We start from the raw sequence: 15,673 nt of genomic DNA, 5'->3' as shown, positions 1-15,673 counted from the left end.
ACATAAACATCCAAAGCTAGTAAGCTTCTTTTATAGAAAAAGGAACAGCAGCTTCTATTTATTCAATACCTTTAACAATAATAAAACATTTCAAGGTGCTTTACCTTACCAAACAAAATTGGGCAAGAAACATGCAAGGAGATCTTGGGACAAAAAGCTTCGTTAAAAAGGTAGGTTTCAAACAGCTATTAATGGAGAGACTTAGGAGGAGAGTGCAGAGTTTAGTGCCTATGGAGCAGAAGCTACAGTGTCAATACTGCTCGATGCCACAATTGGTGGAGCACAGAGATCTTGGGTGGGAGTAACAGGAGGAGGGGCCAGTGAGTTAAGACTGGAAGAGAACACAGATATAGGAAAGGACAACATCAAGTAAGGATTTTAAAATCTAGGCATTGCTTAACTGGGAACCCTTGCAGGTCAGCAAACACAGAGGAGATGGGTAAAAGAGACTGGGTATGAGCAGCAGTTTTTAAATAACATTTGCAGAGGGATTGATGAGCAGCTGAGCTAGGAGTGGGATAAAACACTCTAACTGTGCCTTCAAATACCAAAAAAAATTCACAAGCAACAGAAAATTATTAATAAGGTCTCAGTGATCCCAGTGGCCAGAAGATCAATAATACTGCATTATATTGTATCTCTTCCACCACTCAATTAGTCTTTCTCCATAAGGTACCAATTCTCCCTTAAACTTGCCGACATTATCTGCCCTCTTCAGAACTTCAAGTGTGTCGTACTAACCAAAGTTTTTATGGTCTTCGATGTGCTTCAAGAAACTGGACTTGTATTTGTATTTCTTCCCACAAATATCACACGAGAAAAAGTAATCTGAAGAATACATTAATGGAATATTTTACTTACTTGAATATGTGTATAGAGAGAATAATGGCTCTCACAGTATATTAAGATGTTACATGTCAGTTTGTAACCCAAATAAACTTTCAGAAGGCTTTGACTGTGTACACTACATACAAAACAAACAGAATAGAGCAATGTAAGAACTGCAGTCATTATTACCTGGAAGTGGTCTGCATTGGAATGCAGGGAGGTGATCTCTTGAGGTGATGTTGAAATTTGAAGGAGGGCTTACTTTTCCCATTATACCTGGATTTGCAAAAACTTTGATTACCAATCTACACAACGTTTATCTTCCATGTAGCAGTTAGACTATCTCATGAGGCAAAGTTCACAGTGAATCAGAGATTGGGGTTTTCTTTGATCTGGGACCACTAAGTTCCTTTGGAATCTTCTATCTGGCTTTCAATGGAACAGGAGATATGCATCCTTCACCAATAGCTTTTTCACTTATTCCATTCTCCAAGCTGGCTCTTGCCTTCAATTTCCCTTACCATATTCCACATTCCCTCAATAATCTTTCCCTCTATACATGTGCACAGATAGTGCCTTCTTCTTTGGACAACTTCCAACAGGGTCCCTCTCCCCTTCTCATCAGAATCAGTCTCAATCATTTACCTTGCTCCCTTGCCCAACTGGACTTTCCTCATGCAGTTCTTTCAAAATAGGAAGATTGCAGGAGGCAAGGCCCATGAAGTAATAGAGATAGTCAGGGTGATACAGAGGTAAGAAAATTATCGAGATCATAAAGCAATGGAAACAACTGATGGATATCCTATTCTGTTCAGGATATTATTTATTACATTTAATTTTTCAGGTAGATCTAGCTTCTGAGTAATGATAAGACATCTCTTTGCAATTGTTAGGGAGCCATATGGAAAATTAATGTTTGATTTGTTTAAGTTTTTAAGGCATAAGGTTAAAGTTTCCCATAATTAGGGGAAATGTTATTTTCAGGGTGTTTCACAGCACCTGTTCTATCATGGTTCATGGAGACTTTTCTCCTATTAATCTTCTGCTGTTTGCCACATTCATGACGAATCCTGGTTCTACAGCACCCAAAGTATTCATTCATTCAGCAGTAGAGGTGGGTGTGCTCATCACTGCCAGAACCGTGCACCTTTCATGTCGCTGGGGTCATAGTGAAACCCCAGCTGCACACCATTTTGCACAATGCAAGTCGGGAACTGGCTGCCACACTGTGTTATTCCACCTTTATCACATAGGACAAGTCCCATAAAGAGAAGCTGGCACCTGCTTCACTGACAGGAACCTGGAGGAGCCAGTCAACAGGAGGTGTGGAGAAGAACGCCATCCTCTTTCCTGTAGACTGGCAAAGGAGACCACACTACCTGACTCAGCCAGCTAGACCCAGATAGCAGCTCAGGTCAGTGCCATTTCCGGGACTAAACAGAACATCCAGCAGTACAGGAAGGTCATTGATCTTCTGCGCTCCACAGAAGTAAATGCCATCACCTTCTTTCCACTACCTCACACTCACTCTAATTCTGCCACTGCACAGTAATATCACCAAGGCTAACAGACAATAACTCTCACCACAACATGCAGCATATCCACTCAGAACTCTCACTCATCCTCCCTTCCTGTCCTATGCACTTCCTACTCACTCACTGGGGATACCGCAACACCTCTTCCGCTTCTGCATAATTGATGTCTTATTCGATGTTGTTGTCTTATAAAGAGCAACACCACAAGGAATCCTCTGAGCGCACCCGCAAGTGTTGGCACCAGCTTGTGTCATTACGGCCTAGTTGAGGTTGGTGTGAAGATTGTAAGGTTTCAGCTACATGTCCTCGTGAGTAACTTGCAGGCTCTATCTGAGACTAACAATGATCCTGTCCCATCCTTCGTTTTCCCTTGTGTGACTTTCCCTTATCCCTGATTACCTATCAGCCTCCCCCTCCATTTTTATGTTCAACCCCTTTATATTACTCTGACTGTTGCTCATTTACCCCTGAGCTCATGGTTATGTCTATCACAATGCTCTTGTGACTGTGACTTGTATGAACCTCCTCTTCCACAGTAACACCTACCCCATTCTTGCTACACAGTTTGAAGCCCCATCCTTCCATCTTGAGTTGCACCCTTTCACAGTAATCATTCCTTCAGTTACCCAGTCTAATGAACTCCAATCCCTTTCTGAGGACAAAAGAGACTGGCCCTGATAAGCCCTCCAACTATTAACAACCCCACCCCCAAAAATGGTTGGATCTTGCCCTACAGAACAGAATGTGACCCAATGCCCAGACTGAAAAGACACTGTTCCCCCACACCCTGGTCGGACCAAGCACCTAACTGACTGCGGCCAAACTCCCACACTGAGATCGGACAAGCCGCTCAACTAAGTGTGGCAGCACCCCTGACTGGCTGTAGTTACCCTTGACTCTAATAAGGACTGGCACCCCTTGATTTTCAGACATAGGTGAAGCACGTGCAGTGTGTTTATTGCGTCAGCAGCTGGGACATGCAGCAGTTATAACACTGACATACCATGGTGCCATACAGCAATATGTCCACATTCTTAACTGTTCAGTGATGCCAATCAGGACAAGCGAACTGCCTTTCTGTCTGCACTAAAAGGCAATACAAGCCAGAGAAGCTGTGACCCTGTAAGTTCTCAGTGAAGCACCAAGAATCTAAAATGCAAGGCAAGCTGTGAGCCTCTAATTGCAAAGTGAGGGAGTGCTAAGAAAGCAAGCTAAGAGCCATAAAATTCATCCTGTGCAGATGCATGAAATGGCTGTGCATCCCTATGCAGAGAGCAAACTGACAGCATTGCAATGTAAGGTGTGCGCGAGCTTCAAAGTGCAATGACATGTGGAAGTGGATTATGAATTAGACAGGAATCAGGCAAGATGATGTGGTGAAGTTGGTGATCTGCCAATGCAGAATTCCGTAGACAAAGGATGGAAGTGGATGTTGTCCATGGAGCACACAATGAAGACAAACAGGCCTTAAGATGGAGGCCTGGAGAAACAAGTGAGGAGTTGAGTCTGCCATATAACCACTCTGACTTACAAGTTGGCAGCTGGCACAACCTGTTTACTCAGCGGTGATTAGGAGAACAATGAGATTCACATAGGTTAGGTTAATTTAGCTAATAATGACATATAAATGCATGGAAATAAGGTAGTCGCTGCTTGTTAAAGAGATGCAGAACTCATCATAGAAACCTTACAGGAAAATTTGGAACATTTTTTTCTCAATATCAAAATTCACATTTTCTCACTCTTGCTGGATTCCTACATTTCTTGCCATTGCCTATGCCGCTGAAGGGCTGGGAAAATTAAGAACATAAGATGCAGGAGCAGAATTAGGCCATTCAGCCTATCATTTCTGCTCTGCCATTCAATGAGAATATGGCTGATCTGATAAACCTCAGCTTCACTTTTCTGCATTTTCCCTCTTGATTCCCTTATTTCACAATGCAACAACCCTTTTCTGTAAAGAATTAGAGATTCACTACCCTCTCAGATAAGAAAATCCCTCTTACCCATGTCTTAAATGTGTGACCCCTTATTCTAAGATTAAATCCCTCTGTTCCTAGACTCTCCCACAAAGGGGAGACAATCTCTCTGCATCAGTCCTGTTAAGCCTCCTAAGAATCTTGTGTTTCAATAAATTCCTCTTGTTATTCTTTTAAACTCCAGTAAGTATGAAACCAACCTGAATCATTGGATCCCTACAGTGCAGAACAGGCCATTTGGCCCAACAAGTCCACACCGGCATTGCAAAGAGCATCCCAACCAGATTCGCCCCCAACACCCTACCCCCTTAACCCTGCATTTCCCATGGCTAATCCATCTAACCTAGATATCCCTGGACATTGGCCAAATTAGCTACCTAATCTACACATTTTTGGACTGTGGGGCTGTACAGCCAGAGTTTATAGATGGAGAAATCAAAAGATCATACAAATGGTGTGAGTGGACTGTCAGATGATAAGTGACCAGGAGTGTTAGACGGTGATGAAAGTGTAAACAGCTAAATAACCAGTGAAGGGATGACCTATAATCCGAATAAGTGAGGCAAAGGGATAATTAGAAACAATTAAAAATAAGATGAATGATTGGAATCGCATGCTGAATTCAAAACTGTACAAACTAATTAAGATTGAGAGACCATAACAATTTATCAAGGTAATGCTGTCAAAACAGGACAGTAAGGAAGATTTTACAGATACAGAACAGTGTGGTGTGGTGACCTGTAGTGCAACTTGAACCAAGATCACGGGTGAGGCCGTCCTCATTGGTACGGAACTTGGCTACCAGTTTCTGCTCGGCGATTCTGCGTTGTTATGTATCTTGTAGTCTGCCTTGGAGGATGCTTACCCAAAGATTGGAGGCTGAATGTCCTTGACCGCTAAAGTGTTTCTCCAACTGGGAGGGAACATTCCAGCCTGGTGATTGGTGCACGGTGTCCATTCATCGTTTGTTGTAACGTCTGCATGATCTTGCCAATATGCTATGACTCAGGGCATCCTTGCCTGCAGTGTATGAGACAGACAACATTGGCGGAGTCACAGGAGTATCTGCCATGTATGTGGTGGGTGGTGATCCCACATGTGATGGTAGCATCCATGTCAATGATCTGACAGGTTGCACCACAGGGTTGTGGGGTGTTGTGGTCAATGTTGTCCTGAAGGCTGGGTAGTTTACTGTGAACAATGGTCTGTTTAAAGGTTTGGCGGTTGAAGGCGAGAAGTGGAGGCGTAGGGAAGATCTTGGCAAGGTGATCAACGTCATCTATGATATGTTGAAGACAGTGAAGAACATGGTGTAGTTTCTCCGCTCCAGGGAAGGACTGGACGATAAAGGGTATTCTATCAGTCATATCCTGTCTCCATCTTCTGAGGAGGTCGTTGCGGTTTTTCGCTGTGGCACATCAGAACTGGTGATCTATGAGATGAGCATTGTATCCCGTTCTTATGAGGGCGTCCTTCAAAACCTTCAGGTGTCCGTCGTGTTCCTCCTCATCTGAGCAAATCCTTTGTATGCACAAGGCTTGTCCGTAGGAGATGGCTTTTTTAATATGTTTAGGGTGGAAGCTAGAGGAGAGCAGCATCGTGAGGTTATCCGCGGGCTTGTGGTAGAGTGAGGTACTGAGGTGTCCTTCCTTGATGGAGATGTGTGTGTCCCAGAATGTAGTCTATGATAAGTCAGATGGTGGGATGAAATGTGTTGATATCGCTATATAGTTGTTTCAGTGATTCCTCGCCATGAGTCCAAAGGAAGCAAATGTCGTCAATGCATCTGGTGTTTAACATTGGTCGGAGGCCCTGCGCAACCAAGTCCTACTCGAAATTATGTGTGAAAATGTTCACATACTGGGGTGCATATTTGGGCCCGATGGCTGTTCTTTGCGTCTGGATGAAGAACTGGTTGTCAAAGGTGAAGACGAGCTCAAGGACGAAGCAGATGAGTTGTAGGATGGTGTCTGGAAATTGGCAGTTGTTGGTATTGAGTACTGAGGCTGTTGCAGCCATGCCGTCGTCATGGGGGATGATGGTGTAGAGTGCCGAAACATCTATTGTGACGAGGAATGTTCCTGGTTTGACTGCTCCATGGGTGCGGAGTTTCTGTTAGAAATCTGTAGTGTCGCGAGAGAAGGTGGGGGAGCTTCCTTGTACAATGGGTTTCAAGATACCCTTGACATAGCCAGAGAGATTCTCACACAGGGCCCCACTGCCTGATACGATGGGATGTCCGGGTATGCTGGCTTTGTGTATCTTTGGAAGAGTGTGGAAGACCCCTACATGAGAAGTATGCAGGACAAGAGCACACAGGATATTCTGAAGGTCTGGATCAAAAGTCTTGATCAGTCTGTTGAGTTGATGGGTGTGTTCTTTGGTCAGATCGGCAGATAGTTGTCTGTAGTGTTCCTGGTTGTTCAGTTGTCTGTATACTTCCTTGCAGTAATCCGTTCTATTCTGTATGACGATGGATCCGCCTTTGTCTGCTAGTTTGATGACAATGTTGTGATTGGTCTTGAGAGCATGGGTGGCATTGCATTCTGCTTGGGTGATGTTCTGCGCTTCCTTATGAGCGTGGCTGATGAATCTGGTGTTAACGCATCTCCTGACGTCTTGTGCATACATGTCGACCCTGGAACAGCGGCCTTCCAGAGTTCTTCGCAGCCTTCAAAATGTCATCAATGACGATGAGCATCTTGTCAAGATCTTCCCTATGCCTCCACTTCTTGCCTTCAAACAACCACCAAATCTTAAACAGGCCATTGTTCACAGCGAACTACCCAGCCTTCAGGATAACATCGACCACACACCCCTGCCATGGCAACCGCTGCAGGCCATGTCAGATCATCGACTCTGACACTACCATTACATGTGGGAACACACCCACCACATACATGGCAGATACTCATGTGACTCGGCCAATGTTGTCTGTCTCATATGCTGCAGGCAAGGATGCCCCGAGCCATGGTATATTGGCGAGACCATGCAGATGCTACAACAACAGATGAATGAACACTGTGCAACAATTGCCAGACAGGAATGTTCCCTCCCAGTTGGGGAACACTTCAGCTTTCAAGGACATTTAGCCTCTGAACTTCGGGTATGCCTCCTACAAGGCGGCCTACAAGATAAACAACAACGCAGAATCGCCCAGCAGAAACTGGTAGCCAAGTTCCACACCCATGAAGACAGCCTCAACTATGAACTTGGTTCATGTTGCACTACAGGTGACCTCACCACACTATTCTGTATCTGTAAAATCTTCCTTACTGTCCTGTTTTGACAGCATCACCTTGATAAGTTGTTATGATCTCTCTATCTTAATTAGTTTATACAGTTTTGAATTTAGCATGCGATTCCACTCATATAGTTTGTCTCCAGCACCACCTTATTTTTAATTTTTGTAATTATCTCTCTGCCGCACTTATTCGGATTATAGGTCTTCGCTTTGCTGGTTATTCAGCTGTTTACACTTTACTCGCCATCAGCACTGTTGGTCACCTGCAGAGGCTTATCATCTGACACTCCACTCACAATATTTGTATGATCTTTTGATCTCTCTGCCTTTGATCTCTCTGCCTGTAAACTCTGGGTCTGTGTGCTTTGCTCTCTGACTGTACCTGACAAAGGGGCTGTGCTCCAAAAGTTTGTGCGATTTCAAATAAACCTGTTGGACTATATCCTGGTATCATGTGACTTCTGACTTTATTCCTTAGATAAAGGGACCAAAACTGTTCACAGTATTCCAGCTGTGGTCAGACTAATGCTTACTCTGCTTTAGCAAGACTTCCCTAATTTCACGCTGAGCTTGATGAGTTTATTAATAATGAGTTTATAAGTGAGTTTATTATTTGAGCATATTCTTGTCTAATTCTACAATGAAATTTCCAGCAGAATGAAGAATGTTCAGGAGAAATTAGGAAAAGTCCTTCATCATATTCTAGCCACATAGCAAATAATCATTCACAAACAAAAACGGAAATTGCTAGATGAACTGAGGAAGGGTCACTCAACCCGAAAAGTTAACTCTGATTTCTCTCGACAGATGCTGCCAGACCGGCTGAGCTTTTCCAGCAATTTCTGTTCTTGCTTCTGATTTACACCATCCGCAGTTCTTTCGGTTTTTAAAATAATCATTCATTTTCATCTGTGCAGCGGGTCCTCTAAGTAGTAAGTTGCTACCTTTTTACTTCCTTCCAAAGGACTATCTTTAAAAATAAGCAATTCTATTCTGGTAGAAAGAAAACTGGCATGTCTATAGCATCTTTGGTGACATCAGGATGTCCCAAAGTACTTTACAGCCTATAACTGCCTTTGAAATCTGGTTATTGTTGCATTGTAGAAAATGTGGCAGTCAATTTGTGCATAGTAAGCTCCCACAAGCAGCAATGTGATAAATATTTTCACTTATTTCAATCACTACTGTCCTTGGGGAAAAAATAATTAGACTTTTTCTCATTTATTGGATGGCTACTACAGGTACTTTATAATAACAGATGGCATTTTTCCTCAATCGAATGACATCTTGCATAATTTCTCCACAGAGAATAGTTTTACAACAGTTTTAGAAAAGTGCAAGGCAAAACATCAAATTGCAAAACATCAAATTTATTCTGGATCATGAATTTTCATTATCGCAGCCAACGCTGACTTTGGCAACTGTAAATGTGCAGCTAGCTGAGTCTGGTTTAAACTAGCCTCTTCAAGCTCATATTAAGAATCCTATTAGGTATTGTTGGGGGTGTAAACAGTCACATTGATTTATGGCACAAAGCTTTATGCGTTTTTTTTCCAAGAAGCTACAAGATTTGCAAGGCTATCATTCTGAGCTTATACACTAAGGAGTATTTTTCTGGAATGAAATGCACTAATTCTGTGTTTGCTGAAGAATGATCCAATTGCAAAGATACTCAGACTAAATTTAATAAGCACAGAACTGGCCTTAATCAAACACTGTTGGGTACTATGCACTACTCAAAATTACACATTTGTACTTTTTATAAAAAGATGTTGCCTTGTGCTAGTCAATCCATTCAGTTCCCTTTGAAAGATTTAGTTGAGTACTCATGCAAAAGAAAGTGCAACCAGGGGGTAAAAAAGGCCATTGTGCTTTTTGATTTGTGGAAGAAAGATGGATACAACTGTGGTCATTGTCACTGAGGGAAGCTGCAGCCTCAGAAATGTGCAGTGGAAAAGTAATTGAGACCTGGGATCACTAGGCACAAGTGGTAAGTTACTGTTAACTTATAGGTCTGTTGCAATTTTAAAGGTTTTGGGACAAGTGCCGAAAGTAACTGAGATGAGTCAAAAAGCTGTAGCTTAAGTTTCAAAGCCAAAAGTACAGCACAAGATGATTCGCCAATTACCTTATATTGCATCAGGATTTATGCTACTCAAGTAATCCAAAATAGATTTTTAATGTCATCTTTTTAAAATCAATGCCAATGGCTACAGAAGAGAAACTATTTATTTTATAGCACTTACAATAGGGAACAGCTTCCTCTGTCTTTAGAACTGATGGCCTGATGGCCACAGAACTGCATCCTTTGTTGTGAAATTTCTCTTGCCATGAATCTGAAAGAGACTGATTTCTGTATGAGCAGAAATCAAACTGTTGCAGATGATAGTCTGGAAGAAAACAAGAAACATGGAAATAATCAGGAGATGCAGCATCTGTAGTGAAAACAAACAATTAACATTTCAGATGTAAACCTTTCACAGAAGTGGCACTTGCTCTTTACAGCTTGCTCATTTTTGCTGTGATGTATTTTTCCTCCAGCATAGGTCTGCTTATTGTTCACCAGTGTTGTCTCCTGAAATGCTAATCTTATCTGTTCTCTTGCACAGATGCCATGTGATCAGTGTTTCCAGAATTTGTGTTGCGCTCTGATTAAAGACTAATTTCAAAAAGCAACTTAAATGAAAATTTAAAACACATTGTATTGAAAAAATGTCCACATTATAAAAACTACTAAATTACTGTTTGGAGCAATGACAATATCTTGCATTTTCTCATTACCATTTGACATGATAAAATTTCTTAGAAACATCAGATTTGAAATCGGTGAAAAATAGATCCTGTGCCAGGAGATATTTGACAAGGTGATTAAACTTGGTTTTAAGGGTAATCTTGGAGGAGGTAGGAGATAGAGTTTCAAAGCTTGGGATCTAGACAATCAAAGGTTTACTTCCCATGGTGAGGCAAAGGAAGTGAGGGGGAATAATATCCTAGAGCCAGAGTGTACAGAACTGGGGACTTGGAATGTGTGGTTGTAGAACTTGGGGAGGTTAAAGATATTGAGGCGATGAAATCAATGAGGTTCCAACATAAAGATCAAAACTTTACACTGAGATGTCGAAGAGCAAATGAAGGTCAGCAATGATTGAAAGCTTTTGATGAACAACACTGGATGTGGGACAAGTGACAGCAACAATTGAATGAGCTGAATGGAAGTTAGGAGATTAGCTAGAACAGTATTACATTTTTTTTAATGATAATTGTATGGATGAGAATTTCAGCAAGCTGAGGCAGGATGGAGGAGAATTAGACTACAGATAAAAGTATGGGCCCATAAGTTCTGCTCAAGGTCAGTTAATATCCTGACACTACAAATGATTTGGTTCACCCTGAAGGCTGGAGAAGGGTGATGGAATTGGTGAAGCTGATAACTTTCTTGAAATTTCAAATGTTTAGTGGGAGAAAAATGAAGGTGTCCAGGCTAGCTGGATATGAGGAAAACGACCTTTGGTTTTCATGAGGGGGGAGCTTGCAGTTGAAGAAGTTGGTTGGTTGGTGGGGTGGTAGATATTAATGACAAATGTATGCTTCTAGAGATAATGGTGCTGGGGTGGAAAATATACTACTACCTGCTACAGTTTAATAGGAAAGGCTGAAGGTACATGTACTGAGCTAAGTCAGACAACGGAGGCACGGTGTTGAAGGATCATGTGGTGAATTGTGTAGAGAGAAGAGTTTTAAGAAATTGTTGCCTTCCTGAACTGATATAAAGATAGTACACATTTGATGCAGATTGTGGAAAAAAATCCAGAGTGTCCAAGCTATGGTTTACTGAAATGTAGTTTCAGTTTATGATGCTTACTGGCAGGACTAGCTTTTTCCATCTTCATCATAATTGGCTTGAATTCTGACTCTGGATTAATTTCACTTTGAGGACATAATTTGCCAGATCTATCTAAAACAAATACATGGAAAAATGAGATTTAAATAGATGAGAAAAAATAAATCGATAAGTATTAGTACCAGGAAATTTCACTGTATAAGGTCAAATTACTATAAAAAGAAATTCAACACTTCCTCTTTGTGTATTCTAGTGAAGATTAACATATGGTAAAATAGAACTCTTAGCAACTTACCAAAGAGTTTCTGTGAAATCAAAGCTTTTATACTGGGAGCAGAAGAAAACAGCATTCCTGTTAATAAGTAAATATAAACAGTTAATTTGCAAAGGTTGCATGATTTTGTTTACATTCCAACTTTTTCTCAATAATATTTTAAAGGCAATTAATAAATCAGTGAATCACAATCTGTGATTATTTGATGCTTTAGATTATAACATAGAATCAAAGAATCCCTAGTGTGGGAACAGGCCCTTTGACCCAACAAGTCCACACCAACCCTCTGAAGAGGACTCCACACAGATCCATTCCCCCACCCTGTAACCCTGCATTTCCCATAGCTAACACAAGTAATCTACATGTCTCTGAACACTACACTATGGACAATTTAGCATGGCCAAACCCCCTAACCGGCACATCCTTGGACTGTGGGAGGAAACCGGAACACCAGGTGGAAACCCACGCAGACACGGGGAGAATGTGCAAACTCCCAACAGACAGTCACCCGAGGGTGGAATCAAACCTGGTTCCCTGGCGCTGTGAGGCAGTAGTGCTAACCACTGAGCCACCGTGCCTTGATTCTACTTGATACCCGATCCTTGTTACTATTTCATTAACACATATACCTGATTCTGAAAGATACTAAAGACTGCATCTTACCAGAAATCAGCTATGTGTCAGTTTCATTGAGTTTCACAAAGCGTTTGTTCGAACCATAGCCATATACCCAGTCAAGTGCTAACAGTTCAGAGTTGCCCTCACTGTTAATGTAGCGGCACAGTTGTCACAAACCAATGCTTCTCTTACAGAAGTGTCACAGCTGACGCTTCCTTGCACTTATACCTGAACATTCCTACCCCAGTCACTGATTAAAGCACTGGGCCATACAGGTCACCTGTCCTTAGATCACCCTTAGTCCCTCTTACAACCCTCTACATCACTGCTATTCTTTCCCCAATGCTCACTGCAGCCAAGCATCTTATCATCATTCAGTGCGGAACCATCGCATACATCCAGATTGATGGCAGCCCCCTTGACTTGACTGAACACTACTCCACTTCGACTTCGAAACATGACCATTTGGTTGATGCACAAGCAATGTGTTTGCCATTTAGGCTGCTGGCACATGCTGTACGTATGAGACTGACAGCAATCTGTCATACAGCAACATGTCTACCCCCTTGACTGACCAGTGCTAATAACCATGGTAAGCTGCCTGGCTTTGTGCCTATGCTAAACAGCAATGTGAAACAGAAGTACTGTGAGACTTTAAGGTCAGGCTGAGGAGACAAAGTACAAAAAGACAAGGGAAACTGGGGATGCAGTGAATATCCAGGTAGGCACTAGTGAGAGAGCATTAAGAGAGCGTGCAAGTAATGCTGAGACATAGCTCGGTCCAATCCATGAGCTGGCTCTGTCCCTGTGTGCACAGTGTTCTTGTAGTAGCCTTGCAATGACAGGTGTGGGTGTGACTCAAAGTGCAGCAGTGAAGCATAGAATAATACTGTAAGTGGGTACTGAGGTGTGCCATATTCGAGATGTAATGAACATCCAGGTATAAGAGCACAAGACCATAAGAAACAAGAAGAGGAGTAGGCTATTCAGCCCCTCGAGCCTGCTCTGCCATTGAATAGAATAGTTGCTGATCTAATATTCTTCACATCCATTTTCCTATCTTTTCCCCGTAACCCTTAATTCCCCTACAGATCAAGAATCTATCTCATAACAGACACAAGGACTTTTCCCCACAGCTCTCTGTGACATAGAGTCTCATCGACCCACAACTTGTTAAGATAGGTCTAAATCAGTGAGTGCTAACAGGGCAGGCACAGTGATGTGGTGAGGTTGGTCACCTGCCACTGCCAACTTGTGTGGCGGAGGGTGGAGGTGGATGATATCCATTAAGTATGCAGGAACATTCTGGTGAAGACAACTGTTGGACGAAAACCCAGAAAAGCCAGCAGTGAGCTGTTGCTGCCAAATTACTGCTCTGACATCCATGTCAGGAATTCGTACAGAATTGGAAGCTGCATAGAAATGGGGAAATTCAACTAATAATGAGAATCAAATGTATTGAAATAATGTAGTCGCTACTCATTAGTGAGATTCTGAACTCATCATTTAAACATTGAGAGGAAAATCCCAGAATTTATTTTCTCAGCATTGTGATTTTGACTTTGCATTTCTTGCCACTGCTCATGCCACTTGAAGGAGTTGAAAATCTCAACCTAAATGACAGTGAAAGAACGGCAATGAAGTCAAAATTCTGGAACTCTCTCCCACTAGCATGGTGGCAGCCCTACACGCTAATGACTGCAGCCTTTTAAGAAGGAAGCTTACCACCACTTTGTCAAGAGCAATCAGGGATAGGCATTAAATGCTGGCCTAGCCAGCAATGTTCCTGCACCATCAATGAATAAAATACAATTATTTTGGTATTCAAGCAAATAGATCTGTTTTGCACTGCACACAGAAATTTAGAGGTCTTTCTTTGGTCTGCACTTTTAAATGCACAAGGAAGGAGTTTGCACAATTTAAGATTAAGATACTGCCGATAGTATTTTTAATGTATTTATTATGCCTGAACAATGTTCCACATAATAGCCTGCAGAAGCAGAATGCTTCATATGCATAATCCTCTCTTAACAGTGTCCAAACATTGTTTTTCACTATTCACCGAAAATGATGTTCTTTGCAAATGAAATGCCTGACAACTTCAGCCACACCATTAATTGTTTCAATGAGGCACCCATGAAATCTGTGATTTGATGAAAAATGGTATCAGAAATATATTTGAAGTTATTGATCATTATTTGCAACAGGAACAATTTGGAAATGTTTCATTTTGGTGATTTCAGTCGTCTTTAAATGATTGGGCCTTTCCCATCACATTCTTATTGATAAAGGTCACACCGAAATGTATAGGCTTACAAAGGTAGTTAAAAGTAATTATTTCAAGAAGACTCTAAATCTCCAGCAACCTTACCTCTGATACTTTTACTAGCAGCATTAGGGATAGAGCTGAAAGCAGCAACAAATTCTCCTACAGAAAAAAAATTTCAACAATTAAAATTGCCTAAATCATTTTAGTTCTATGGGATTAACACAGTCTGTATTACATTTAGGTGCAATATTTCATCAAATTCAGCATTCAGGCAGTTCCAACAAATGAATTTTACCTATGCTAATAATGGGTACAAAGTACAAATCAGAACTGGACAGCCTTTCAGTTATTCTCAGGCAAGAGGAAGATTTCTGCTATCGTGTTACTTTATGGTAAAATCACAAATAATTCTTTAATTAAACTTCAGAAATATCCTTTTGAATAGTTGAAAATATATTCAACACTTCTGGCTAACTATGATCCAATCAATTTGAATTGATTCTAATCTCTAGGAAACTGATGAACAGTTCAGCTCTCAGAACTTGATTTATTGGTTGTACATCAATGAGAAAATCATCTTGGAGAATATAAAATTTCTTGTTCTCCTAAACAGCTTTTCTTTAAATTGTTTTCCCCTTTTAATGATAAATATTGTTGAGAGGTTGATGCAGTGAAAATAACAGAAGTGTGCTGGAGCACAAAAAAAGACTTGGCCCTTATTTCATGCTTTTCACAAGCAGATGTCTTGATGCACTTCACAGAGAATAAAGTGTAGTCACTACTGCAACGTGGCAACTATTTGAACACAGCAAGCTGCCACAAACAGCACTGTAATAATGACGAGACAATCTGGTTTTCTAGTGTTGATTGAGGGATAACTATTGGCTAGGATACCAAGAATAGCCGCTGCACCTCACAGCTTCAGTTTAACATCTCATCCATAAATGGGTCTTCTGAAAGTGCAGTACTCCTTCAGTGTTGGTGGATTATGGTATTGGTATATGAACCACTTTAAGGAGAGCTGGTGCATAGTGGTGATGTCACTGGACTGATAATCCAATGCCTTAGGCAAATGTTCTGAGAAC

The 15,673-nt window shown here is 41.5% G+C and overlaps 1 protein-coding gene across 1 annotated transcript in view; it reads right to left on the bottom strand.

Annotated features, from left to right (window-relative positions):
* Positions 1-736: 736 nt before the first annotated feature.
* Positions 737-15,673, bottom strand: part of LOC109935977 — a 36,910-nt gene continuing 21,973 nt past the window's right edge. The window contains exons 5-10 of the mRNA XM_048613362.1: positions 14,691-14,747; positions 11,723-11,779; positions 11,449-11,541; positions 9,833-9,976; positions 1,018-1,104; positions 737-828 (exon numbers count right to left, since the gene is read on the bottom strand). Coding sequence (XP_048469319.1) covers positions 737-828; positions 1,018-1,104; positions 9,833-9,976; positions 11,449-11,541; positions 11,723-11,779; positions 14,691-14,747 — 530 coding nt within the window. The remainder of the gene's footprint in view (positions 829-1,017; positions 1,105-9,832; positions 9,977-11,448; positions 11,542-11,722; positions 11,780-14,690; positions 14,748-15,673) is intronic.

Source organism: Rhincodon typus, chromosome 28 (assembly GCF_021869965.1).
Source record: "Rhincodon typus isolate 14 chromosome 28, sRhiTyp1.1, whole genome shotgun sequence".
Classification (NCBI taxonomy): Eukaryota; Metazoa; Chordata; class Chondrichthyes; order Orectolobiformes; family Rhincodontidae; genus Rhincodon; species Rhincodon typus.
Note: the sequence above shows the minus strand (reverse complement) of the source record. Positions and strands in the feature narration are given on the sequence as shown.